Source organism: Leucoraja erinacea, chromosome 3, assembly GCF_028641065.1.
Source record: "Leucoraja erinacea ecotype New England chromosome 3, Leri_hhj_1, whole genome shotgun sequence".
Classification (NCBI taxonomy): domain Eukaryota; kingdom Metazoa; phylum Chordata; class Chondrichthyes; order Rajiformes; family Rajidae; genus Leucoraja; species Leucoraja erinaceus.
The window spans coordinates 63,156,286-63,182,891 of record NC_073379.1 but is presented as its reverse complement, the minus strand read 5'-3'; the positions used below and the strand labels follow the sequence as shown (position 1 = coordinate 63,182,891).

The 26,606-nt window shown below is 38.7% G+C and overlaps 1 protein-coding gene across 5 annotated transcripts in view; it reads left to right on the top strand.

Annotated features, from left to right (window-relative positions):
* The window catches only part of smarca2 (SWI/SNF related, matrix associated, actin dependent regulator of chromatin, subfamily a, member 2), a 119,222-nt gene extending 93,340 nt beyond the window's left edge, over positions 1 to 25,882 (top strand). For 4 of the 5 annotated variants that reach the window (XM_055632814.1, XM_055632810.1, XM_055632812.1 and 1 more), the window contains 9 exons: positions 1,819 to 1,857; positions 5,833 to 5,910; positions 9,596 to 9,814; positions 13,042 to 13,259; positions 15,022 to 15,127; positions 16,863 to 16,964; positions 23,594 to 23,726; positions 24,865 to 25,010; positions 25,316 to 25,882. In XM_055632814.1, the coding sequence (XP_055488789.1) occupies positions 1,819 to 1,857; positions 5,833 to 5,910; positions 9,596 to 9,814; positions 13,042 to 13,259; positions 15,022 to 15,127; positions 16,863 to 16,964; positions 23,594 to 23,726; positions 24,865 to 25,010; positions 25,316 to 25,351 (1,077 nt within the window). In that variant the 3' untranslated portion in view covers positions 25,352 to 25,882. The remainder of the gene's footprint in view (positions 1 to 1,818; positions 1,858 to 5,832; positions 5,911 to 9,595; positions 9,815 to 13,041; positions 13,260 to 15,021; positions 15,128 to 16,862; positions 16,965 to 23,593; positions 23,727 to 24,864; positions 25,011 to 25,315) is intronic. The other variant, XM_055632813.1, reaches the window with a different exon arrangement.
* Positions 25,883 to 26,606: the final 724 nt, after the last annotated feature.

The window sequence follows — 26,606 nt, the reverse complement described above, 5'->3', positions numbered from 1 at the left end:
TACAAATTTATCTGATCACCCTTTGTAAAGAGTGGTAGTGAAAAGAATGGTATTTTTGGAAGTATACTTCTAACAATGTTTTGCGTTATGGTTGGTAGACTTATCTCCTAAAGTGACACATTCTCATTGTTTCATGAAGAGATTAGTTATTTTGCATTCCAACAGATTAAAGTGTATGCAGTAGATTTTCATAAAATACATCCTCTATGTACACACCCCCTAAAGCTTACATGTGTTTCTACCATATACTCGGATATCTTTGGTGGTCATTTACTAGAGGAACTCTTCACCAGTCTACATAGGCATTGAAAACATTGATCAATTGTGCAGTGATATGTAGGTTTTATAGAATAAGATAGCATGAATCTACGAGCCAATGCTACGAAACTTGGCATTTTTCCTCATTGTTCAATTGATTTAATTCAAAATTTTCTAAAGAAATAAATATCAAGAGCAGCCAGATTCTTGATATTCTTTATCTTTATAATAAATTTAAATTAAAAATATTTCTAATTACAAGTACAGACTTTTAGTCTTTATAGTACATAAATTACACTACCAATTTCATCAGTGATCTTAAGAACTTAGTTGTAATTATTTTCCTTGACATCAAACCTAACATCTATCTTTATCAATCAAAGTTTGTCTCAAAAACAAAATACATAAAACTTATTCAAATATCTAGCTTTTTGCATATTTGTAGATTGACATTATCATGAATTTTGAGGTATACACTTAAATGAATTACTGACAGAAACATGAATTATAGCACCTGCAGTTAATAACATATTTAACCTCCAATCTTATGTCGAGTATGGTTCACAGATTTTGAATCTTCATAAATTAAAGTAGTTTTAGAGGGATGATAAATTCCAATCTAAAAAACCTGTTATTGGGAACCATTTTGTAGAGCAGCTTTTATCTTTAAGTTCTGCATTCATTATTAATTTTGTTGCCCTACAGCAAGTTTCAAATTTATTTTAATTAGTATTCACATTAGCTGCAAAGATGAGTATTGTGCAGCTAATACCAACGGAGAAAAAGAGTTTTCAATGCTTTGAATAATTTGTATATTTTGGGGCAATAGTCCCAATTTGTAAAAACAATATTTCAATTTAATTGATTTGTTATGACAAGGGGGTGGAGCCCATAAGTGAAGTGCTGTCTTTTGTATTTTCAATAAAATAATTCCTCGTGTGCTAAAAATCTACCAGGGCAGAAAGTCAAAAAATACATATGGTCTATTTAGTAGGATGTCTATAATACAATACATTTATAAGATCTTTAGAAATTGTACAATGTAACATTAGTCATCTTTTGTCAGAGCTGTGATAGTTAATGTGTTGCTGTTATGCCAAGGCAAAACATTGACCAAGTTTAATTAACTTGCATTGCATTCATATATTTTTAAGACTAATTATAACTGTAAATATGTAATGGCCAGAGGAACAATTGTGCTAAAGTGTGCTTGGAGATTATATTAATCTATAAACATTAGAATGTTGTTCAAATAAATGTGACATTTTCATTGGAATTCTTTCCTGAAATGCAAAGGATCAAAGTTAATCAGAAAGATATATAACTTATTTTAGATATATAAGATATATAACTTATTTTAACTTGAATGAGGAGTGACCATTCCCATTATCCAACATTTGTTGCTTGAATTGAAAAGCAGTCCGAGCCAATGATTTCCCTTTTTAAATTACAAATTTCAGTTTTCTCTGAAATATGCGATGATCCTCAAGTGTTCAGAACCATCTTCTGCTGTATTGTTGGATAAATCAATGTTATAATATTGCATTTTTTCACCACCAGGGGGACACCAATGCTTCTCCTTCCTGCAGTACTGCCTGGGTAGGATAACATCACTGGCTGGCTTGTGACCTATAGCTGTGCTCAATAACTATAAAATGAGTATATGCTACAAATAGTGTCTTATTTCTACGTTGTATTTTATACTTAATAAACCAGCCGATTATTTATAATAGACAACAATAACAGGGTTATAGTTTTTCAGAACATTGATATTTTGTCAATGTTAGAATGTATCCAAAATTTGCAAGTAATTAAATATCTGATTAAACAATCTGAAAGACTCGCAACTCTCAATAATAGATGGCTGTGTACAAAATAAATAATAAGTTAATCCTATGGTTTTAACTAGTTAGTATGTTTATTGTAAAATTCTTATTTCACTATAGCTTTTATTCCATGTTTTTTGGAAACTGAACTATTCTTTATGATATTTGGCAATGTGATTCGTCAACAACTATATACAGTTACAAATTATTGATTACGGATACCAGATAATTAGTTGGGAGGGTAGGATCTAATGGTTTTGGATGTAATGCCGTGGCTGCTCTCTCCTAGCCAGTATTAGTTGATGAGAATAGAAAGGATTCATAGAAATTCGGGGAATTGTGCAGCGTATGACAGACTGAAAACTTCAGATGTAACAGAGTGAGAAATTTACAGTGAGGATATTAGTGAAATATTATAATAGAGAAAAAGTCTTAACGTCAGTATATCAAAAAGATTGGAAAAATGTTAATTAAACTGATTTTTTTTTTAAATTTACTTAAAATGTCCACAAAATATTTATTTCTCCCTGGAAAGAATGTTAAGGTCTTTTAGTTACATAAAACATGTAATCATTTGAATTGTGCTTTTTATTTTTGTTGTTGTAATTTATAGCAGAAAAGTTAAATCTAAACTGGCAAATTCTGATACATCACATTTCATTAATTTGGCAAGAGTCTTAATGCTTCCCAGTAATGTCTATTGAAGCTGGTTAATCATAATTAATTGTAAATGCACACATTTTAAGATGTTAATTGTCCTGAATTTATAATCCAGTCATTTTATAGGTCACTCACACTAATGAGGTGCCACTGTGGCTAATGAAATGGACAAGTAAATCTAAAGAGCCTCTAACACATAGCAATTGTGTTACATTCTGCAAGGATGCCCTAATTACTATGTGTTTGCATGAATGTGTGATTTGACACGTGCTTTATCCCCCTTTATTTTTGCTTTCTATTTGGCCTAAAACATTTAAATGCTTTTGTTCTAAATTATAACTGTTCTCACCTGTTTTATCTGAATGTGCTGACTCTTGCTTGCATATAAATTCCATTTGCACCATCAGCCCTCTGGGTTCTCGCTTAACTGTTCACTTTTCCTATGTAAATCTGGATGTAGTCGACAGGCTTTTGAATGTGCAGGCATTATTACCAAAGCACGATTATGTGTTTTTTCCTCCATGCCTTCCCATCCCTCCCCCCATCAATATTTGCAATTTCCAGCAAAATAGCACCTTGTAGTGGGAACCTTGGGTTGACTCTGCTCAGGGTAAAGCCAATTGTCGCATCATGGTTTTCTGCCTCAAGGATCAGCAGAAATCCTACTGATCTGTATGGCTATACACTGCACAAAATGCTATTTAGCCTGACAGCATCCAGGGAAGTATTAATTTCAGAATAAATCAATAGCTAAGGATAGGGAAGGGATAGTGGGAACGTGTGGGCAATGACGTTCCCATTGTCTGTAACCATTCTGCATTGTCTTAGTCATTTCTGACTTTTTTCTGGAAGTAAAAAAGAAAATCTGCTCATTGTGGTATTGTAAGTGGCATAAAATTATTGTGTGGAACAGCATCATTAGAATCAAGCTTTCTTTAAAAACAATATTTTGACTAGTACTGGTTGCTTTGAGTTCAATTAACCAGTTGAGTTGTCAGCAATGTCCAATGGAAGAAAATCTTAGTTTTTGCGTAGTAGAATGGCTTCTCTTTATTATAGAGTATTTATGTGCTCCATGTTCTGATTTGTTTCATCGATGATCTGAATCCTTTGTGGGCTTGAAAGCATATTTATTGTGCTACATAAATTTGGCTACTCATTAATTCCTGACATCAGCATTGACAGTTTAAAGAAGGTTTGCTATACCATATTATAGTTCTATGTACTAAAGACAGATGAAAGTAGGATGAAGCAGGGTAAAGAGAGATGATGGGAAACAATTTAAACCGCGGATGGTGGAATCTGAAACGGTCAACATTGTGGGTCAGCAACCCTTCCTCAGAACAGAGAACCCAAAATGGTGACTGATTTCTCTTTCCACGGATGCTAATTGATTGGTTCAGTTCTTGCAGCATTTGTTTTTGAATCAAGGGATAATTTGGACTTCACTCTTGAGTTGGTTTGAATAATACCATTGATTAGAGGAAACTATTTAATTCTGATGAATATCATGACGTGTACTTTGTTTTGCATTTCCTCTTGAATAACTTGGTAAATCTTTGATTTTAATCAAATGTGACATACCGACATTGTGTTTGGTGTATTAATTGAGGTTTTTTGTGAAATTTGGGCCCTTTCTGCCATGTTAGATTTTTAATTCACTCAAAAGATTTATTGACCAAATTGAACATATTATTTGGATTGTTTGAAGAATTGTGTTACCTCCAGGAGTTTGTCTTCTACCATGGGTTTTAAGTTTTGCCTCCACATTTTACAGATTGCTATCATAATGACAATTTAGTTTTTACAGTCTCACTCAAGCAGAATTTTAAAAATAAAAAAGATAGAAAAATATTCGCTGATATGAATATTTTGTTTATCAATCATGCTGGAAAACTAAGACTGCTTGGAAATCAATTAGCTCACTCGGTAATAGAAACATTCTTATAATGCCAAACTTGGTTCTCAAGTGTGTACAATCTTTATTTCTGCTGTGACACATTTTGAGTAAAATATCCCCAACATATAATTGATATTTATTAAACCTAAATTTAAGTATTGTGGCACACCTTGGAGCCCTAGTTCAAAACTGGAGAAGGTATGGAGGAGAAGGCACAATCTTGCATATCTCTGGACATGTCCAGCAATTTCTTCTTTTGTCATACGCTGTATAATTGTTAATTTTACTCAGCCCAATCATCTTAACCTTCCTAAGCTGTGTGCTTTATGTCCGTACGAGAACGTTTCGGGATTTCCTGCTGTGGTCTGGCAATGCATCTCATTCCCACCAATTTGATGTAAATGTGTTGAAAGATTATTAGAAATTTCTGAAAATCTAATATATTTGCCAAACCAGAATTGCGAAGTTATCCAGAAACTGAAACTCCACACTTAGCTTATTGATAGTGACACGTGAACCAGCCATTTTCCACAATGGATGGTCTAATATATGTCACTATCATGTTGTGATTGTAAAGTTGCAGCTGTTTTCAAATATTGATGCTTCAAAAAGTCATGGGTGTGCCCTCAAATGTGTAATTTATCAGAATTAATCAATTGGGCCAAGTCTATAAAAATATTTTTATGTTAAGTACTATTATGCACAAGAAAACTTATTTTTGTCCATGTACTATATTTAATTATTTTGGTGTTGCTATCCCGCTAAATTATTCAAACTTCCCAATATTCAGCTTGTTGCCTGAATTGGTTCAGATATCACATTAGATTTGATGTGCATCGCTATTTTAATCTTTTCATAAGTTGTAGATTTCAAATGTGTGTTTGCATTTTCATATCTAATTTTCTGTGCAACATGTAATGCTAATTAGATATTCTGGGATTAAAGGCACAGCAATGTCTTATTTTTGTGTACCCTGTCCCCATTTCTGGACTCGATAAGCAAATTCTATTTTTTTTTTAAATTTAAAAGTACGGGAGGGGGGGGGGACTTTTTAAAATAAAATGCTCAAAAGAGAAGCGATAATATTTCCAATCAAGGTGAAAGTTTTCAACAAATGGAATGATTTTTAATTTTGGTTTGCAATTGTTAAGACAATATTTAGTTGCTATCTTGATCTCTGGCTTGCAGGAAGAAGATGAAGTTCCAGACGATGAGACTCTGAATCAGATGATTGCTCGGCATGAAGAAGAATTTGAACTGTTCATGGTTAGTGCATCATACTACAACAAAAATTCAGAAGCTAGGTTTTTGTTTTTTAATTCCCTCGAATCAGAATGTGTTGTCACTGCAATGTTCAAACGTATGAAGATGTTGTTGAATAACATAACATTTTATTTAATTTGATCGTCGTTACATTCTTTAACACCTGACCATATTTCCAGGTTCCAGAAAGGACTATTTTTTTTATCAGTTGTGCTGAAAGTTGGTGTTTGTAGCAGAAATATATTAATTGCAGATGGGAAAAAAAATAGAACTTATCTAAAAAAATGTTTAATTGCTTTGGGATGCGTATATAATCATAATAATAATAATAATACATTTTATTTAATGTCGCCTTTCAAGACATTCAAGGTCACCTTACATCACATAATATCAGTAATAAACATACGATAAGCAATAAAGCACCAGTAATTAAAAAATCAACAATAAAACATACAATAAGCTACAAAGCATAGCACAACGTTAAGATTGATATAAAATAAGATACAGTTGTTGCAGTTAAAATGAGTAAGCTAGTTTAAAAAGATGGGTTTTAAGAGCGCTTTTGAATTCTGTCATGGAGTCCGGTATGGGGATGTGAGGGGGTAGTGAATTCCAAAGTTTAGGTGCAGCGCGGGCGAAGGCCCTGGCACCCATTGTGCTGAGGTTGATGGGTGGTAGTGCCACTAGACCTGCTGATGAAGACCGCAGGGAGCGCGAGGGGGTGTAAGTCTGAAGGAGGTCTGTGAGATAAACTGGGGAACGGTTATGAAGCGCTTTAAATGTTAATAATACAATTTTAAAGTTAATCCTTTGTGACACAGGGAGCCAGTGTAATTGAATCAGCAGGAGTGTGACATGATCAGTGGATTTGGTATTGGGGGTAGAGTGCTGACATGGATAGAGAAGTGATTGACAGACAGGAAACAAAGAGTAGGGATTAACGGGTCCCTTTCAGAATGGCAGGCAGTAACTAGTGGGGTACCACAAGGCTCAGTGCTTGTGGTACCCTTGGGGTCCTTGTACATCAGTCTATGAAAGAAAGCATGCAGGTACAGCAGGTAGTGAAGAAAGCGAATGGCATGTTGGCCTTTATAACAAGAGGAATAGAAATATAGGAGCAAAGAGGTCCTTCTGCAGTTGTACAGAGCCCTAGTGAGACCACACCTGGAGTATTGTGTGCAGTTTTGGTCCCCTAATTTGAGGAAGGACAGTCTTGCTATTGAGGGAGTACAGCGTAGGTTTACAAGGTTAATTCCAGGGATGGTGGGACTGTCATATGCTGAGAGAATGGAGCAGCTGGGCTTGTACACTCTGGAGTTTAGAAGGATGAGAGGGAATCTCATTCAAACATATAAAATTGTCACGGGCTTGGACACGCTAGAGGCAGGAAACCTGTTCCCGATGTTGGGGGAGGCCAGAACCAGGGGGCCACAGTTTAAGAATAAGGAGTAAGCCATTTAGAACATAGACGAAGAAACACTTTTTCGCACAGAGTTGTGAGTGTGGAATTCTCTGCCTCAGGGCGGTGGAGGCAGGTTCTCTGGATGCTTTCAAGAGCGAGCTAGATAGGGCTCTTCAAGATAGCGGAGTCAGTGGATATGGGGAGAAGGCAGGAAAGGGGTACTGATTGGGGATGATCAGCCATGATCACATTGAATGGCAGTGTTGGCTCGAAGGGCCAAATGGCCTACTCCTGCGTCTATTGTCTATTGACTTTGAGCATTTGATAATCCGTGCTGCAGAGTTCTGGATGAGTTGAAGTCGATGAATAAGTTTGTTGGTGATGCCTGCCAGGATCGCATTGCAGAAGTCAATGCGTGATGTGACCAAAGCATTGACTAGAACTTCCGTGGAGTGTTGTGTTAAAGCAGGGCGAAGTCTGGAGATGTTTCGTAGATGGAAAAAGGTAATCCAGGAGACACTGTTTATATGACTGGAGAAAGAAAGGGTACTGTCCAAGATAACACCAAGGCTCTTAACTTGTGTGGAGACTGGTATGATGGCTTCAGCGATGGGAAGTGAACAGATATTGTTTTTTGAAAGTGTAGATTTAGAGCCAATGAGGAGTAGCTCAGTTTTATTACTGTTGAGCTTTAGGTAGTTGTTTGTTATCCCTATATGTATATCATGGAGATAGGCAGTGAGAGTACTGGAGGGGGCAGTCGAAGTGGGCTTGGTGGACACATAAAGCTGTGTATCATCAGCATGACAATGAAAATGAATACCATGGTGCTGAAAAATGTTGCCAAGAGGGAAGAGGTAGATAATGAACAGGAGTGGCCCCAACACTGAACCCTGTGGAACTCCATGGTGAACTATGGAACTTTCTGACCGGTAATTCTGAATCTATATAAAATATGTCCTATCTGCAAGTTAGGGGGCAAACCACAGATACAGTGCCACAGACTCCAATGCTAGCCAGACGATCCATGAGGATCTGATGGGATATGGTATCAAAGGCTGCGGTGAGGTCAAGGAAGGTAAGGATGGAGAGTGGACCGGAATCAGCTGCATAGAGGAGATCGTTGGTGATCTTAACCAGGGCAGTTTCGGTGCTATGTTTAGGGCGGAAGCCAGATTGGAATTGTTCAAAGATATTATTGTTTTCAAGGTGGGTCTGGAGTTGAGATGAAACTACCCTCAAGAATTTTGGAAATGAATGGTATGTTGGAAAAAGGCCAGTTTTGGTCACTAGAGTCCAAACCAGGTTTTTTCAAGGTTGGTCTAATTATGGCAACTTTCAGTGAAGAGGGAACTATACCAGCAGACAGAGGGTTAACTAGGTGACATGTGAAGTTATTGGACTTAGTAATACGTTCATAAATATGGTTTTCAGTTTGAAGTCACATAGGACAATGGATGGGGACAGGTGCTTATTGATGGTAATTCAGTCTGCATGATGTTGGCAGAGGCCAGCTGCTCATGGATTGTGCTAATTTGGGAGTTGAAAAACTTAAAAACAACAGTATTGTAATTTATGGTCCGACACAAATCGCTCTGATTGAGAAGTGTTGGAATGGACTGCAGACGCTGGTTTAAACTGAAGATAGACATAAAATGCTGGAATAACTCAGCAAGGTTTACACATTTTATCATTGCAGCTTGAAACCGTGTGGGAGGTGGGGTTACGTTTAAACCAGTTTCATGTATTGACACAAAACTCACCAATAATCAATGTCCTTACTCCACAAAAGCAGTGTGAGTTTCATGTATTGACACAAAACTCACCAATAATCAATGTCTTTCCTCCACAAAAGCAGTGTGAGATGTATTTTGGCTGCTCATATTAGTGTTTAAGAGAATTGGGCTTACCTAGTCAATGTTAATTGAAAGTCTCTTGACTAAAAGCAAATGCACCTAACTTTTTTTTGCATATATTTGTTTTAAGAAATAGGAAAAAATAGGCCTTTTTTTATTTTTCACTTTATATTCTTACCTTCAAATTTACTGCAGATTCTAATTTCCTTTTTTTTTTTTAAGTACTTAAACCAAGTACAAAATATCAAGCATTTTTAAATTGGTACCAATTTGAAAGGATGAATAAAGTGGCAAAAATAATTGTTGTCAGTGACTCCTCCCTTTTGACAGTGATTAAAGTATGTCTCAACTACTCAAGGATTAGTTTATTTAATCTGTAAGAAATGTGTCATATAGTTACAATATTACCATCTCAACTATGCCCTCTAAGCGCATGGACCTGGAGCGGCGAAGAGAGGATGCACGGAATCCAAAACGTAAGCCAAGACTGATGGAGGAAGATGATTTGCCATCATGGATCATTAAAGATGATGCAGAAGTAGAAAGATTGACTTGTGAAGATGAGGAGGAGAAAATGTTTGGGCGAGGTTCACGCATGCGCAGGGATGTGGACTACAGTGATGCTCTTACTGAAAAACAATGGCTAAGGGTAAGTAATGGATGCTTGACTCGGAATACGTGATTAGTTCAAAGATTTTTTGTTTTGTTTATAAAGCACATGGATTGAAATTTTGTTCATTACAAATGATGGCATTTGTGAGCATGCCTTCGAATTCCTATATAAATTAAATCAAACGTTTTGTAACTGCAAACCTACAATGGGCTTTCTTGCCACTCTTGAACCATTATTTCTGAAGTTCTAAGAATCTATCTCCTAGTTCTCAAATCACATAGTGTCTTTGGGAAAACTTGTTAGATTCCTTGTGTAAGATGATAATGCTAATCTGAAGTCTATCTATACTTTGAGTTTTCTGCGATCTTGTGCAGTAATTCACCATCCAGCACTAGATGAACAGTTATTTCCTCCAGCCAGATTTGGGAACACTGAAATCTACATTTCTGCCAAAATCTTAATTCCTGAGCCAATGCTTCCATCTTCCCTGTCAAGAAATGACTGCAATTATACAAAGGATGTGCTTCAGAACTTGCCAATCTCTTGTCCCAGCTATACCCATACAGCTACATCACTGACATTTACCCAACGATGTGGAAAATTGCCCAGATAGGACTTCTCCACAAGATGCAGGACAAATCCATCCCAGCCAATGATCATCTCATTGGTCTACTCTCAATCATGGAAGGGATAATCAATAGTGCTATCATGTGGCACTGGCTTAGCAACAGCCTTCTCACTGGAGCTCAGTTTTGTTCCGCAACAAACACATCATTGAACAAAGATAGAGTTTCTCTTTCACCCCACCAGCCTCTGCATCCAACATATCATTCTCTGACATTTATGCCACTACTATGTCATCCTATGACCACTTATCTTCCCATCACCACTCCTTACCATCTTCTGCAGAGACCACTTCCTGTACAACTCCTTGGTTCACTCAAATGTAGATTTCAGTGTTCCCAAATCACCCTTCCCGCCCATATCACCCCCTCCCCAACTACTTTCTCCTGCAACCGAGGAGATGTAACATCTGTCCCTATACCTCCTCATGTGCATTCATCCAGGACCCCAGCAGTTCTTCCAGGCGAGACAGGTTCACATCCACCTCCTCTAATCTCATCACTGCATCTGGTGTTCCTGATGTGGCCTCCTGTAAAACAGCGAGACCAAGCGTAGGCTAGGCAACCATTCCGCTAAACATGTGCGTTTGATCTGCCAAGACCAGCTGGATCTCCTGGTTGCTAACAATTTTAACTTTCCGTCCCATACTGACCTTTCTGTCCTGGGCATCCTCCTTTGCCAGAGTGAGACAACACAGAAACATAGAAATTAGGTGCAGGAGTAGGCCATTCGGCCCTTCGAGCCTGCACCGCCATTCAATATGATCATGGCTGATCATCCAACTCAGTATCCCGTACCTGCCTTCTCTCCATACCCCCTGATCCCCTTAGCCACAAGGGCCACATCTAACTCCCTCTTAAATATAGCCAATGAACTGGCCTCAACTACCCTCTGTGGCAGAGAGTTCCAGAGATTCACCACTCTCTGTGGTGGAACTGGAGGAACAGTCTATCATATTCTGCTTGGGTAGCTTACAACCTAATGGTATGACCATTGAATTCCCCAATTTTAGATAATGAACGTACAAGCACCTCTTCTCCCTCCCTGTGCCACACTTGCATTTGCACCATCCCCCCCCCCCCTCTCCTTTTTCCCCCTCTCCACCTCCAAGTCCCTTCCATCCACGTTCCTTGGACTGGCTTTATAATTTGCACCTCTTTTATCCATGCTTCCATATTTCTCTTTTCATCTCTGGCCTTTGTCCAGCCATGTGTCCATCAACTTCCGTCCCCCCACCTGCATTCATCTATCATTTCAAAGGCTTTGTTCTGCCCCACCTCTCTTCCAGCTTTCTCCTCCACACCTAAATCGTTGAAGAAGGGTCCCAACGCAAAATGTCACCTATTCATGTTCTCCAGAGATGCTACCTGATCCACTTTTACTCCAGCACTGTGTCTTTCTATAAACCAGTATTTGCAGTTCATTGCACCTGCGCATAGCTCCTGATTATGGTACAATGTTGGTCCTAACAGGACAAAAGAGCCGAACTCCAGAAGTGAATTGAGAATAACACAGCATTTATTTATGATATCTAGAACTCCTGGCTAAACTGTAGTCATTGGGAATTGGAAGGGGGGAAGCGGGGCCTTCTGTTGGTAGTAATCATACCTACCGCAAAGGAAGATGGTTGGAGCGCCTCAGGGTATAATCTTCTGCCGGTGATTGTCAACTGCTTCATTATCAATTTTAGTCGTACGGTCAGCAGTAAGGTTGTTAACTGATGATTGCACAATGTTGAGCACTATTTGCAATGACCCTGGTGATGAAGCAGTTCACATATGAATGTAGCAAGATCTGAATAATATCCAACCCAGGATTGAAGCACAGCAGGTAATACTCGCGACACTCAAGTGTCAGGTTAATTGGCTTCTATAAATTGTCCCTGGTGTGTAGAATGCACAAGTGGGATAACATGAAACTAATGTGCAGGTGATCAATGGTTGACATGGACTTGGCCGGCTGAAGGACCTCTTTCCATTCTGTATCTTTAAAACTAAAACCAAAAAAACTTAAAATATTAAAATACAGATCTTCTTGAGGGATCGTCTTGATACAATATGATGGCACTTGATAGTCTTGTTTAATCTGAAAATTAGGCACATAAGAGTTATTTTTCCTGCTAATTCTAAATCTGCATTGAGCTCTTTGCAAGTGTGGGATTCATACAATCTGTGAGGAAAATAATGCTTAGTGGGTCATGCAATAGTACAATATGTTTCATCTTGGACAGTATTATCTGAAATAACCCAAAAATTGAATGTTGTATTTCTCAAATCTTGCTTAAAACAAAAAAAACATGACTCCTGAGAGTTACTGATAATTTTCAGTGGTAGATTAACATTTGTTAGAAGTAAATTAATTATTTTGTGAGTTGAGATTAACAGAACCTTATGAAGAATCAGATCTGCAATATAATTTATATCTTACGGGAATGTATATTTATCCTCCCTGGTTCTTCTAGATTCAAGGCCACGATGTCAGTTAATTAATTGGGTTTATAATTGTGGGAATGATAACTGTGTATCTCTATGCCTAGGTATTATCAAAGGATCATTTGTAGTCTAAAAAACACAATTTTATTAGACGATATTCTAAATACTTAAACCCAAAATTTAAAACTGCAAATATAACCTATTTAGGCAATTGAGGATGGCAATTTAGAAGAAATGGAAGAAGAAATACGTCAGAAGAAAGCTAGGAAACGCAGAAGAAATGTGGATAAGGACTCATCAAAAGAGGATGGAAAAAAGAAAAAAAAGAGGGGCAGACCTCCAGCAGAAAAACTGTCTCCAAATCCACCAAGGATAACCAAACAGATGAATGCAATCATTGATACTGTTATAAACTACAGAGACAGGTAAAATTAAATGGACATTTTCACCTTCCAAATCAAGCACGGGTAGTTCTGCTATAAACAGATCCCATATCGCAAATTAGATATAACGCACTTATGAATTAAGGAACAGTGCCTGTGTACACAGGGCAATTTTGTTATAATGCAATTTCGACCATGAACTAGTGGATCTTTTAAAAGTCACTTTGGAAATTGACAAGCAGAACAGCGCTGTCTTAGAAAAAAACAGTTAAGGGACAAAACCCGTTTCCATGTAACCTGCCGACAATAATCATTGTCTTCTTAGAACACACCTGCTAGTCTCAATGTGGGTGATCTATGAAATCTATACATAACTAAAACTCTGATGTTATCTTCCAGTTTGGCGGATTTTCTATTTGTGCGAAAGTGGTTTGCGATAGCGCTACGATTTTTAGCCAGCTCACTAGCCTTTCTCCCGTGCTGCAAGTGTACCAAGTTTCGTTTAGATCGGTTGAATGTCGTAAAAGTTAGCAAGGTTTAAAAATGTCAAAAACCACGTGTGCGCAGATCTCTTCTACCAGTCAGCGCCCCGTGGATTAGTCTCTTCCCTTGTCACTCCCGGGACGGTCCGCCCCTTCCTGCATCTTTACTGGAGCTGAGGATGGCTTGCGGAGGTTTCCAACCAGACACAATTTTTGGTGGGACCCGAAGCGACCAGAAACAGCCCAGCCCCAAGCAGCCCAGCATCGGAAACCCGACCCAGCCCAGCCCAGAGTCGTAGACCCAGCCCAGCCCAGAGTCGTAGACCCAGCCCAGCCCAGAGTCGAAGACCCAGCCCAGCCCAGTCTGAGATGTCGCCAAACGGAAAGTGGAGACTCTGATCCCGGTGGAGGAGAACGACCAGCGACCAGCGCCCCTTGTGAGTCCCCATCGCACCGCCAATTCCAGCCACTATCTCTCTGCTTCCCCTCGCTGGCTCCTCTCCCCCATGGTTCTTCCCCTGTCTTTTCTCCGAGCTCACTCCCCCCACACAACTACTCCTCCCCGCCCACACACACTCACCCCCCACACCCCACCCACACACACCCACCACCCCCCCCCCCCCCCCACCCCCCCCCCCACCCCCCCCCCCCCCCCCCCCCCCCCCCCTCCTCCCTCCCCCCACCCCCCCCCCCCCCACCCCCCTCCCCCCTCCCCCTTCCTATACCTCCCCATCCACACACACCCCTCCAACTCCACACCCTCCAACCCCACCTCCCCCCACTTCCCTCCCCTCCCACACATGAAGAGGAGGGGAAATGAGCCATGATGAGCAGTTAGTGGTTATGAGTGAGTGGTGGAAGATTGCGTTGGGGGACCGGGTGAGTGGTGGAATATTGCCCAACGGGTCTCACTGAGTCTAGTTGATACTGAAACTTTCTATTGACACGTGCAATGTCACACTATTAAATAATGTAATAGGTTGCATTTTAGTAATACATCTTTCTCTTTCAGTAATAATCCAAGATTGCAGCCTCAGTTATTTATTACTGAAGGAGGCCCAAATTGTATGTACACAATAAATAAAGATTTTTGCAAAAAGGGCACAGTGCACAAATAGTTTGGCAATTGAGCAAGGTTTCTTGTTTACTAAGAATAAAACTTGTGATTGCTTTTGCTATGATACTTTATTATAGTAATGACTGTGTGAAATGAAAATAAATGTCAGAAATAGGCACATGGAATTTGAATTGATTTGTGTAAGTTGTGTAATATGATAGTGATGCAGCACTAATCACCTGCTTTGCTTTTGCCCTGAAAACAGCTTGAGCCGACAACTGAGTGAAGTTTTCATTCAGTTACCTTCGCGGAAAGAGTTGCCTGAATACTATGAGCTAATTCGAAAACCTGTGGACTTCAAAAAAATTAAGGTGTGAACAGATTGTTACTTTTTTTTCATTTTCCTCCAACATAGTGAATTGATTTTTAAGTGCTAATAGTAACTGTATATAGGGCTCGTACGGACCTTGATAGTCCTGGAATTTGAACCTGTTTTTCAAAGCCTTGAAAGTCCTTGGATTTATCATCCTTGAAAATTCACTTTTTATGATAAAAGTGTTCATTCATGCAGAGTAATGTGGTGTTTTTTCATTGTTTATAATGTGTATTTTTATTAAAAATTGGGAAACATTGTTGGATATGTTTGCTAATGACGTTCCCTGTAGGAGGGAGGGGAGGAGCACTAGTACCCAGCAGAGTCAGACCACATGCTGTCTGCATCGTGGAGGTTGTGGGCCTGTTGCTGAGCCTGGAGAGCTCTGGTGAAGTGACGGCTCTGGCCCACTGATGGACGGTGGAGAGGCGAGAGTTGACGGAGTGGGTATATGTGTGAGTGCGTGTGTGGGCCCAGAGTCAGGGTGAGTTGGTGCCGGGCCGGCTCCACTGTAAAAATACATGATCACCGTCTTTTTCTTTATGTGCTTGATAATTATATTTCATGATAATTAGTGAGTGGATCTGTGCAATATTTTGTCATATTATTAAATTAAGTATTATATGTTTTATTGTACTAGTTGTACTGGAATCTAGTGAAAGGCTATAATCTTGTTTGACCCTCTTGGGAGACTAGCTTGGCGCCCCTCCCACCCCCAAGGAAAACCTGAAATGATGCCCCTGTTTGACAGCTCCGGCACCTAAAAAATTAGCACTGCAACACTGGGTAGCGCGGGAACTTACACATCAGTTTGCCGTAGGCTATCAAGTTGAGGGTTTCAATGACATTTTGAAATCAAAAAAGCAGTTCCATCCTTCCCATTAATGTGGTTGCATAAAACTTTATGCTTTAGCTGGTTAACCTTGATTGATGGCTCCATGTTTTGTTTTGAATTTCTTCCATTTGTTTTACTTAAGTTATTTTTGAATTTGTGATTTAGAAGAATCCTATCATTGCAAAACTGGGATATCGCTACAGGAGTTCTTCAAGAGAGTGCCCAGAGTCTGCCTTAAATATAATAACTGCTGTTGTTACTTATTAACACTTTTTCCAAGGTCAGCTAGGCTGATCATTAATAGCAAATGGTGATCAATGTGCACATTCGTTGAAGAATAACGGAATAAAGTAGATATAACCCAGAATTTGGGATTTAATTTCTATCATGAAAACCTGAATAGTCTACTATTTCGTTCAAATACTAAAAGCATGCTGAAGAAATCCTCTAGATAATTGTTTGCATTTAAATAAAAGGACAGCTGATTCATTTAAGTGCACCAGCTTCATTATTTGGAAGTTGTCTCTGTTGCCCTTGCATTCACAGGTAATTGATAGTAAATTATAGAACATAGAACTTAGAAACATAGGTTATGGAGTAGGGCAATCGACCCTTCGACCCAGCACCGCCACTTCAATACAATCAGTTTTATTCGTCACTTGCACATAAAGTGCAAGTGAAATGATCATTCAATATGATCATGGCTGATCATCCAAAATCAATACCCCATTCCTGCTTTCTCCCCATTTCCCTTGATTCCATTCAGGTCATGTCTTGCTATTCTAATTCTGCGTTCCAAGAACAAATTAAAAAAAGAAGAAATCAATGTTGGTGGATAGAACATTTGTACTTCAAGTGGGATTTTTAACTATCCTTCAAACCTGTTCACTTTTTCTAGGATCGTATTCGCAGCCATAAATATCGTAGTCTGGGAGATCTGGAGAAGGATGTAAATTTGTTGTGTCATAATGCCCAGACATTCAATCTAGAAGGATCACAGGTGAGTGTTTATTTACATTGTTGTATTTTACTGGCAAGAAATAGGTTTGCTAAATATGATGATTCTGTGATCAGGGCTTCTGAAAGGAGCATTGATTGTTCAAATCCACCCGACGACACACTTCTTAGATCTGTAAATGATTAAGAATGCAACTTAATAATTACTGACGGTTGCATTTTTCTTTCCAAGAGATGTGTTTAAAAATGTATTTTTGTGGTTTAATTAATTAATTTCAGTCTTGCTCTCATGTCTAATTTTAAAATTGAAGCAAGGGACGTTCTTGAACCTAACCATGAATGAGGTGCATTCCATAACTTTTCCATAATGCAAGCCCCATCTGTGTATCAAGAAATGCAATTTAAAAACTTTTGATTCATTTATTTATTTACTTTTCACATGAAATTTTGTGCAAGTGTATTTTATTCCATATCTCAATTTTCTGGGTAGTGATTCATTACTTCTGTAAGGGGGGACAATTTGGTAACATGAGGGTTGCACTTGAGTGAACTTTAATTAATCACATGAAAAAGGACAATCTATATACTGATAAAACTTTGATCGTTTATTTGTTTGCTTGTGTGCGATTCACATCTTCTCGACGACCCGGCACGCTAATGGTGAAATATTTACATATTCCGGTAGAGATTTACCCCAAGATGTCGAAAATCACCTCATCTGAAAATTTGGTTCATTATTTCTTCAAATTCTTCACCAATCTGAAGCTAAAGCTAACTGTAGCTGAGACTAACGGGCTGATGACGTCACAATGCCTCTGCTCCTCGTGGCGAATTGTGCAGATTTTTCAAGGCACAGCCTGCTGGCCACTGTTTTCCATGAGCTGCGAGTTACGTGCTCTCCCCGCATAACTCGCACTCCGACAGCCATCCCGAGAGATGCCGAGGAGCACCCGAGTGCAGCCGTCCATAGCGCCACACCCACAGTCCAGCAGCCCCCCCTGGTTGGCTCTTCAGTGCAGAACTGAAGGAATGATGCACCATTGGAAATATTATTTTGCTACATATAAGGTGCAGGTCGTGCAAGACCACCCGAGTTTAAGGGGGGGGTACAAAAAAATTGGTTGATGAGCAAGAGAATTCTTCCACTTCCCTAACCAACATTTATTCCTTAATCAGCCCAAAATCACAAGTATTGCCAATTATCCCATATGATTATGATTATATGGATGCCTATGTATTTGGCCATTGCACAATATACTTTCTAATTATTGTAACATTTCAAAATTACTTTTCTACTTTGTGATGTCAGGAGAGAGAAAGACAGGAGTGAGAAAACTGGGAATTATAGACCAGTTAGCCTGACATCGGTGATAGGGAAGATGCTGGAGTCAATTATAAAAGATGAAATAGCGACACATTTGGACAGCAGGAGCAGGAGTCGGCATAGATTTACGAAAGGGGAAATCATGCTTGACTGATCTTCTGGAATGTTTTGAAGATGTAACTAGGAAAATGGACAAGGGACATCTACAGGAGATGTAGTGTACCTGGACTTTCAGAAAGCATTCGATAAGGTCCCACATAGGAGATTAGTGTGCAAAATTAGAGTGCATGGTATTGGGGGTAGGGTGCTGACATGGCTAAAAATAGGTTGGCAGACAGGAAACAGAGTGGGGATTAACGAGTCCCCAACAGAATGGCAGGTAGTGACTAGTGGGGTACCGCAAGGCACAGTGCTGGGAACACAGCTATTTACAATATACATTCAATGATTTAGATGAAGGGATTAAAAGTAACATTAGAAAATTTGCAGATGGCACAAAGGTGGGCCGGCAGTGTGAACTGTGAAGAGGATGCTATGAGGATGCAGGGTGATGGATAGGTTGGGTTAGTGGGCAGATGCATGGCAGATGCAGTTTAATGTGGATAAATGTGAGGTTATCCACTTTGGTAGCAAAAACAGAAAGGCAGATTATTGCCTAAATGGAGCAAGTTGACGAAAGGGGAAGTACACTGGAACTGGGGATCCTTGTTCATCAGTCAATGAAAGTAAGCATGCAGGTACAGCAGGCAGTGATGAAAGCAAATGGCATGTTGGCCTTCATAACAAGAGGAATTGAGTATAGGAGCAAAAAGGTCCTTCTGCAGTTGCACAGGGCCCTAGTGAGACCACACCTGTATTGCGTGCAGTTTTGGTCTCCCAATTTGAGGAAGGACATTCTTGCTATTGAGGGACTGCAGCGTAGGTTCACCAGGTTAATTCCCGGGATGGCGGGACTGTCATATGTTGATAGAATGGAGTGGCTGGGCTTGTATACTCTGGAATTTAGAAGGTTGCGAGGGGATCTTATTGAAACATGTAAGATTATTAAGGGTTTGGGCACGCTAGAGGCAGGAAACATGTTCCCGATGTTGGGGGAGTCCAGAACCAGGGGCCACAGTTGTGAGTCTGTGGAATTCTCTGCCTCAGAGAGCGGTTTGCGAGTTCTCTGGATGCTTTCAAGAGAGATCAACAGAGCTCTTAAAGATAGCGGAGTTAAGGGATATGGGGAGAAGGCAGGAAGGGGGTACTGATTGTGGATGATCAGCCATGATCACATTGAATGACAGTGCTGGCTCGAAGGGCTGAATGGCCTACACATGCATCTATTGTCCGTCAGTAAAATAATACTGTAAATGGATATTAATATTTTCTTTTAATTCTGATCTACTTCTGGTCATATTGCGTAGTTACTGAATTTTAGAAAAAGTTTTAAGATGCAGAGAAATATTTTGTTCAAATTGCACTGACAAATTTAGATTAATCTCAAGAAATAATTATGTTTGACATGCCAACTTTGAGATCAAAGGTCTGAAAATATTATTTAATTGGCTATTTCCAAACTCTGCTATATAGGCTGTGGGCCGAGCATCAAAAATGTGTTTAGAAATAGGTTTTCATGACCAAGTCACCAAACTACATGAAATTTCACACAGATTTAGATGAAATATAATTGAGAAGGATGTCATAACTCGTCATTGCCAAAAGTTGCACATTAATTAATTAAACTAATTAGAAAATGAGATTGGGAAAATAAGCGCCATCTAGTGGCCAATGCCCGTATTACACCATGGGCAGCCTATTTCCGTGCTGCAGTCCATTTAAACTATATATTATTATACATATATATATGTATGTATGTATATATATATATATGTATATGTATATGTATATATATATATATATGTATATGGCATGCCGGTGACTGACTGCGACAATCCACCCACCGATCCACACATACATACATACATACATACACACATCCACACACACACATCCATACTCACACTTCCATGCATGCAAACACACACATACATAAATCCGCACACACACACACACATCCATTCACACGCAAACATACATGCACACATACATCCGTCCACACGCACATAAACACTTACATCCACATATACACGTTTGAAAGGCATACACAGGCACACAGTGGGGGTGACGGCCATAGTGCGACTGGGGAAGTGCCAGGCAGGCATGTTCCATTCGCTTTAATAGGAAATTAAATGAGACTGCAGCAATTGTCCCAGGTTTTAAGGGCTCATGAACCTGCCTAAATAAAGGGTCAGGACAGATCCTTTAGGTTTCCCCATTTACTGAACCCTGCTGACTGCCAAAGTGGGGGTAACGGCCATAGTGGGACTGGGGCAGTGCCAGACCTGTAAGAGACCTGTCTTATTTCTGATGTAAATGTCACATTCTGGCCAAGAATCGAATGCTCTGATGTTTACTCGATGAATATTCATGTTAAGCTACAATGAGCTTATATTTATGTTATAGAACCCCCCCCCCCCCCTCCCCGATGGTGCCTTTGCAAATGAGGGCTATTACCTTTGACCTAAAAGAACCCTAAAAGTGTTGCATTGTTTATCTCTAGTTTTGTGTGTGTGTCTGTGTATGCCTTTCAAACGTGTATCTGTGGATGTAAGTGTGTGTGCGTGCGGACGGATGTATGTGTGCATGTATGTTTGGATGTGTACATGTATGTCTGCGTGTGAATGGATGTGTGTGTGTGCGGATTTATATGTGTGCATGTATGTGTGTGTTTGCATGCATGGAAGTGTGCGTATGGATGTGTGTATGTGTGGATCGGTGGGTGGATTGTCGCAGTCAGTCACCGGCACGCCATTATCATAAGTAATTCACTCATTGTTTAAATAATTTGACCAAATAAACAGTGAAACGATCCACATTAAAATAAAACTTTATATAATCATTTTTTTCCACAATTTATTTATTTTGTGTACTTTGAACATTTACAAATGATGCAATGCGCTGGTAGGACATGCCTGCGGTCAGTGTGCTCGACAGTTACTGTTTGTTGACTATGACTTGTCATGGATCGAAGCAGTCTCTTTGGGGCCGGCTTATCTGCTTCACCATCAGGAACTGCCTCTTGAGGTGATTCAACTGCTTCAGGCTTTTCAGCGTCTTGAACTCAATTGAAAGAGGAAAAAGAAAACAGAAAAGGAATGAAAAGTAAAATAAATCAACATCCTCAAATATATCTTATCATTTTTCAAAGTAACATCATATGACCATAAGTACAAATATTTGTTGTTTGAGTCCTATCATTACCTTTCTTCCTTCTAGACTTTGCTATCGCTCGATTTATTGTTGTTATGTTGCAGAAGTGACGATAGCACTCTGCATGATAAGCCGGGATACACTGCTGCCTCCTAATAATAGAAGATAATATGTGTCGGGGTGTATCTTTTCATGTTTTATATTATGTAAGACAATATCGACATATCAATGAGGAAATTAAACATGTATGCATGTCCAGGTAGATGGGATGGCAAGTCTGCAAGTTATCAAATTAGTATTCATTAGAGCACAGTGAATGTCCACACAAAACACTTTTGTGTGGACAGGCTCTGAAGAGTGGAGGGGCAGAAGCTGCAGAAAAAAAAATCTCATATTACTTAGATCTGCATGGACTTCAATTCATAAAGTGTCAATCTCTTCTTAATGTCAATGAGACTGACACTGTAATTTACTGCCCTAAATAAGACTTCAAGTTCAAGTGCAGGAGCAGAGGGTGCAGAATAGCTAGAGAAAGAAACATCTCATAGTACCTAGCTCTGCATGGACTTCAATTCATAAAGTGTCAACCTCTATTTAATGTCAATGAGACTTACACTGTAATTTACTACAATTGATGTTATTTCAAGTTTAAGTAGTGGCTACAGAAAAAAAAATCTCATAGTCATTGTCTGCATGGACTTCAATTCATAAAATTTCAACCTCTTCTTAATGTTAATAAATTTTGTTAATTAATAATAATTAATAAATTAATTAATAATTGTTAATAAATAATGTTAATTAATCTTAATAAAATTCCACCAGTTTAAATTCCATTTGGAATATTTTGGAGGACCACGAAACCAAGAAGAATGCTAATGAGAATAACAATAGGTTACTACCATAGAAAAACTAGTTCAAGTTCACATATCACCAATTCATTTCTACAGAAACATCAACCATTTCTGACCATTTCTCACTGCAATGGAAGCCTATAAATTGCGATCGATATCCCTCCGTTTTTCTCCCGTTGTCGGGGCCTATAAATGGCCGCTACAGACGGCACTATGTACAGCCTTCCCTCCCCCGCCCGCGGAGATGATCCGCAGCTCCGCGTTCGCGAATCGGCCGCTTATTAATTGAGACCACGGCTTCACTATACCGTGGATACCTAGGCCCCGCAGTCGGAGCACTTTTTCCCAGTAAGTTATTGCAGGCAGCTCCGAGATTAGCTGTTAAAGACTTATTACAATGAATGAAATGAATGAATGAATGAATGATGAATGAATGATTAAGTGAATGAGTGAATTTATTCACATTATAAAAGGGTGCAATTAAATTAATTAAAGTCCATACAGATAGATTTTCATAAATTCAGACTTTAGATCTTACCTTTCAGTTAGAGTTGATTCCTGGCTGTCTTCTTTGTGTTGGAGCACCTCAGCAGCGACTTTCCTTTCAAGGCTTTCTTCCACTTAGCAGCACATTCTTCAGCCTTTTTAATGCTTTTCTCACTAAATTCAATTACCCTGCTGCAAGTTTCCACGACATGTATTCCACAGAACAACAAATCGGAATCTCCAGTAAAACAGGCATCTGTAGAGGCACCCTCAGCCATGTTGTGTGCTAGCCTGAAGCAAAGCGCGTGATTGGCCAACTGGCAGACAACTCAATGTTAAACGTGCTTTGATTGGACTAAAAATTACCTGAAATTTTTCCAGTTTTTCTCTAATTTAATAAAAAGAATGTGCAAGTCTTGTTCATGACGAGTTTCAGGGGTGATTTATATAATTTTTTTACACAATATGTGAAAATTTCATGTAGTTTGGTGACTTGGGTCACGAAACTGTAGAATAAAGCTCCTCGGCCCACAGCCTAATATTATTATCAAAACTTGCCGATCAAAAAACACTCTTGTATCTTCTGTGATTACAGACTTGTGATGCCATGTTTTGAAGTACTTTTCATTACCATTTTTGTCCAGCAATTTAAATTTAAATATGATACCACCAGCTCACTGAAATTCAAAACATATGATGGCAATTTTACCAATAAGTAAATAAATATTGCTCGTTTTTGAACCTATTGTCTTTTTGCAGATTTATGAAGACTCCATTGTTCTTCAATCCGTATTCAAAAGTGCAAGACAAAAGATTGCTAAAGAAGAGGAGAGTGAGGAGGAAAGTATTGATGATGATGATGATGAGGAGGAGGAGGAATCAGGATCTGAGAGTAAGTCTGAATCATCTTTAATCAATTTTAAGTTTTGTCAACAAAGCAAACTATTGTACCACTGGGAAACTATCAAACAGATCATACTTGCCATTGGCTGCCAGTTTTATTCAGCACTACCTACATCTTGTTTGCATGTTATCCCATCTCTTTTTGATATCTTCATTTTAGAGATGAGTGATCTTGCATGTATAACCTCAGTGTTTTTGGCAGTGACATGCCAAGTCTACATTGGATGTAGATTTTACAATGTAATGTATATAGATGTCAAGAAATTACTTGAAATTGCATCTAAAGACATTTGCACAAATTTGCTAGGCAATCCTAGCAAAATTTAGGAAGTTCCGGGAAATAGTTTGTTGGAAAGGAAATTCAGTTGGAGTCATACACCAATTGGGCGTTTTCATGGCATTAATACTGCCTCTTTGTTGACTGTTCTTATTCTATGAAATAATCTGGATTAAGAAATGTAATACAAGTTGAAAACAATGCAGCAAAGGCTAAAGCCTACTCTTAATGTTGAGGGTCAGGTTGTGAGTGATAACTAGCTGATGTGTAGATTATCAGCAATGGCTTTCCATACGGAAAAGTTTCACCCCAGTTATGTTCATCCAATAGGATTTTAGTCATGGACCCACAATATATTGTGTCACCTGTTGCCTGGCAACAGCCTGGATCTAGCCAAATAAACCAATGTGATTGGGTCTTGAAGAGTTTTGCATTATTTAAATCAGCAATTATTATATCATGCATTAATACTTTACTTAATACTTTATTGCTAAAAATCTTTTTATAAGAAACTTTCATCCTAACCCTTGAGTTTGATTTCTCCAAATTCCCCAAGAAATTTTCACGAATGCACTTTAGTAGGTCAAATATCTGCATGGAATAATGAACCAGATTTATATTGTAAAGCATCTTCCTTGTTATGTGACATGGATCAATATGTTTTTAAAAATATGCAATATTTTTAAGTTCACATGAGTAAAATGCTATTATAAATGCTGGGGACATCTTAAAGTCATGTTAAAGTACATTAAGTACATCTTAAAGTATTAATATTTGTGATGCATTGCAACACTTCATTATAAAAATTACCTGAATTTCAAGAATAAATATAATTTTCTATATAATGCAGCAAAATCAGTCAAAGTTAAAATAAAACTTGGTCGAAAGGACAGTGACAAAAGTCGTGAGAAAGGAAAAAGTAGGAAACGGCTGGTTCGTGCTAAAATCAAGCCCGTCATTAGTGATGATGACAGTGATGATGACCAAGATGACAATGTAAGTGTTCATTTACAGTAATCTACCACATTATGTGAAATGAGTATGCTTTCTGAAAGTGTCAAGTCTTTTTGGCAAAAAGTATTTTATGAAACATTTTAATGTGGAAGTATTGTGCCAACCAGTCTACTTTAAAGAAATGGATCCTTTCAAGCACAATTATTCCGATGATCTGTTTGTATTTGTTAAAAATGTGGATGAAAATTATCCCATGCAGGTCAAGATTAAGCTAAAAATTAAGCTATGGCTTGGGTATGTTTTCACTTATGAATATGTAAAACTCAGTTTATTTTCTTCCTCCTCAGGACCAATCTGATCTAAGTGGAAGCGAAGATGAATGAATTAACAAAAATGTGAATTGCTTCATGGACAAATCTTTAATCAATTGTTTTGTTGCACAGCTATCCATAATTTCTCCTTTCCCACTTCACCCTTCCTCAGCTTGTCTTTTTACTGAAAAGTAAATCTGTTAGTAGAACAGTATATAATCTTTAGTTTAGTTTCATGTAAGCATGATTACAATAAAATAATTTCATAGCTATACATCCATTTGCATCACCATATATTTGCTTTAAGCTTGTCAAATGGGTAAAATTGCTTTAAAATTGTACCAGTTTATATATACGCATTAAAATATATATTTTTTTCCCTGAAGGTCAATGTCTTCACAGCTTTAAATCCTTACAAATATAATTCAAGTGGAATATTTGTTTCATATGCACATCCCTTTTTGGTTTAATTTGATTTGGAAAATATTGTTTTGCAACCAGTGCTGGTAATGAGCTTTTCCTTAAGTGTACTTAATTCTTGCTTTCTTTGCACAATGTCTTTGGTGTAACTGATTGCCCAAGGCAAATAAAATCTAATTCAGTTGAGAAGAGTGAACATTTATTTTGTCTGTGTTTATTTAAGCACTAATTAAGAATTTAGCAAGATTAGGATACTTCATGAGGAATCCTGAAATGTTATTTATATTGCCACTATGAGCTCAAGGTTAAAGTTCATCTTATGGAAAGAAATTGTAAAAATGTATTTTGTGACTTGTGAATAATTTTTAGGCCTTGTGTAAAAGGTTGCACAAAATTAATGTATTGTGTAACAATTTGACGTATGTGGAAATGGGTGGCAATTAAACTACATACTTAAATCTGGTTAGCATTGTACATGTGGGAAATTAAATACAGTTTTCCTTAAATATAACATTGATCTCTATGACGTATTCAGTTGTAGGAAACCTCACTTGTCTTGAGTCTTTCTAGATCAGGGGTCGGCAACCTACGGCCCACGGGCTGAATCCGGCCCGTATCCCGAAATCATCCGGCCCGCAGGCATATATATATTTTTTCCCTCAATCATCCGGCCCACAGACTTCCATCATCTCCGGTACCTGGATGGTGATTTTCGGACCGAGGGTCAGGTGAAACACTGAAAGTGTGCTGCCCATCGCCCTGTGTGAGGCTGGACTCCTCCTCCCGGGCCCAGGCTCGGAGACGCAAGGATGCAAGGAGGCCTGCGCTGACGGCCGCAATGGCCAAGCACCGAGCTCTGGCTGTACCGCATCCTGCGCAAAGCCGTCGGCACGGCCGCGCACCTTCT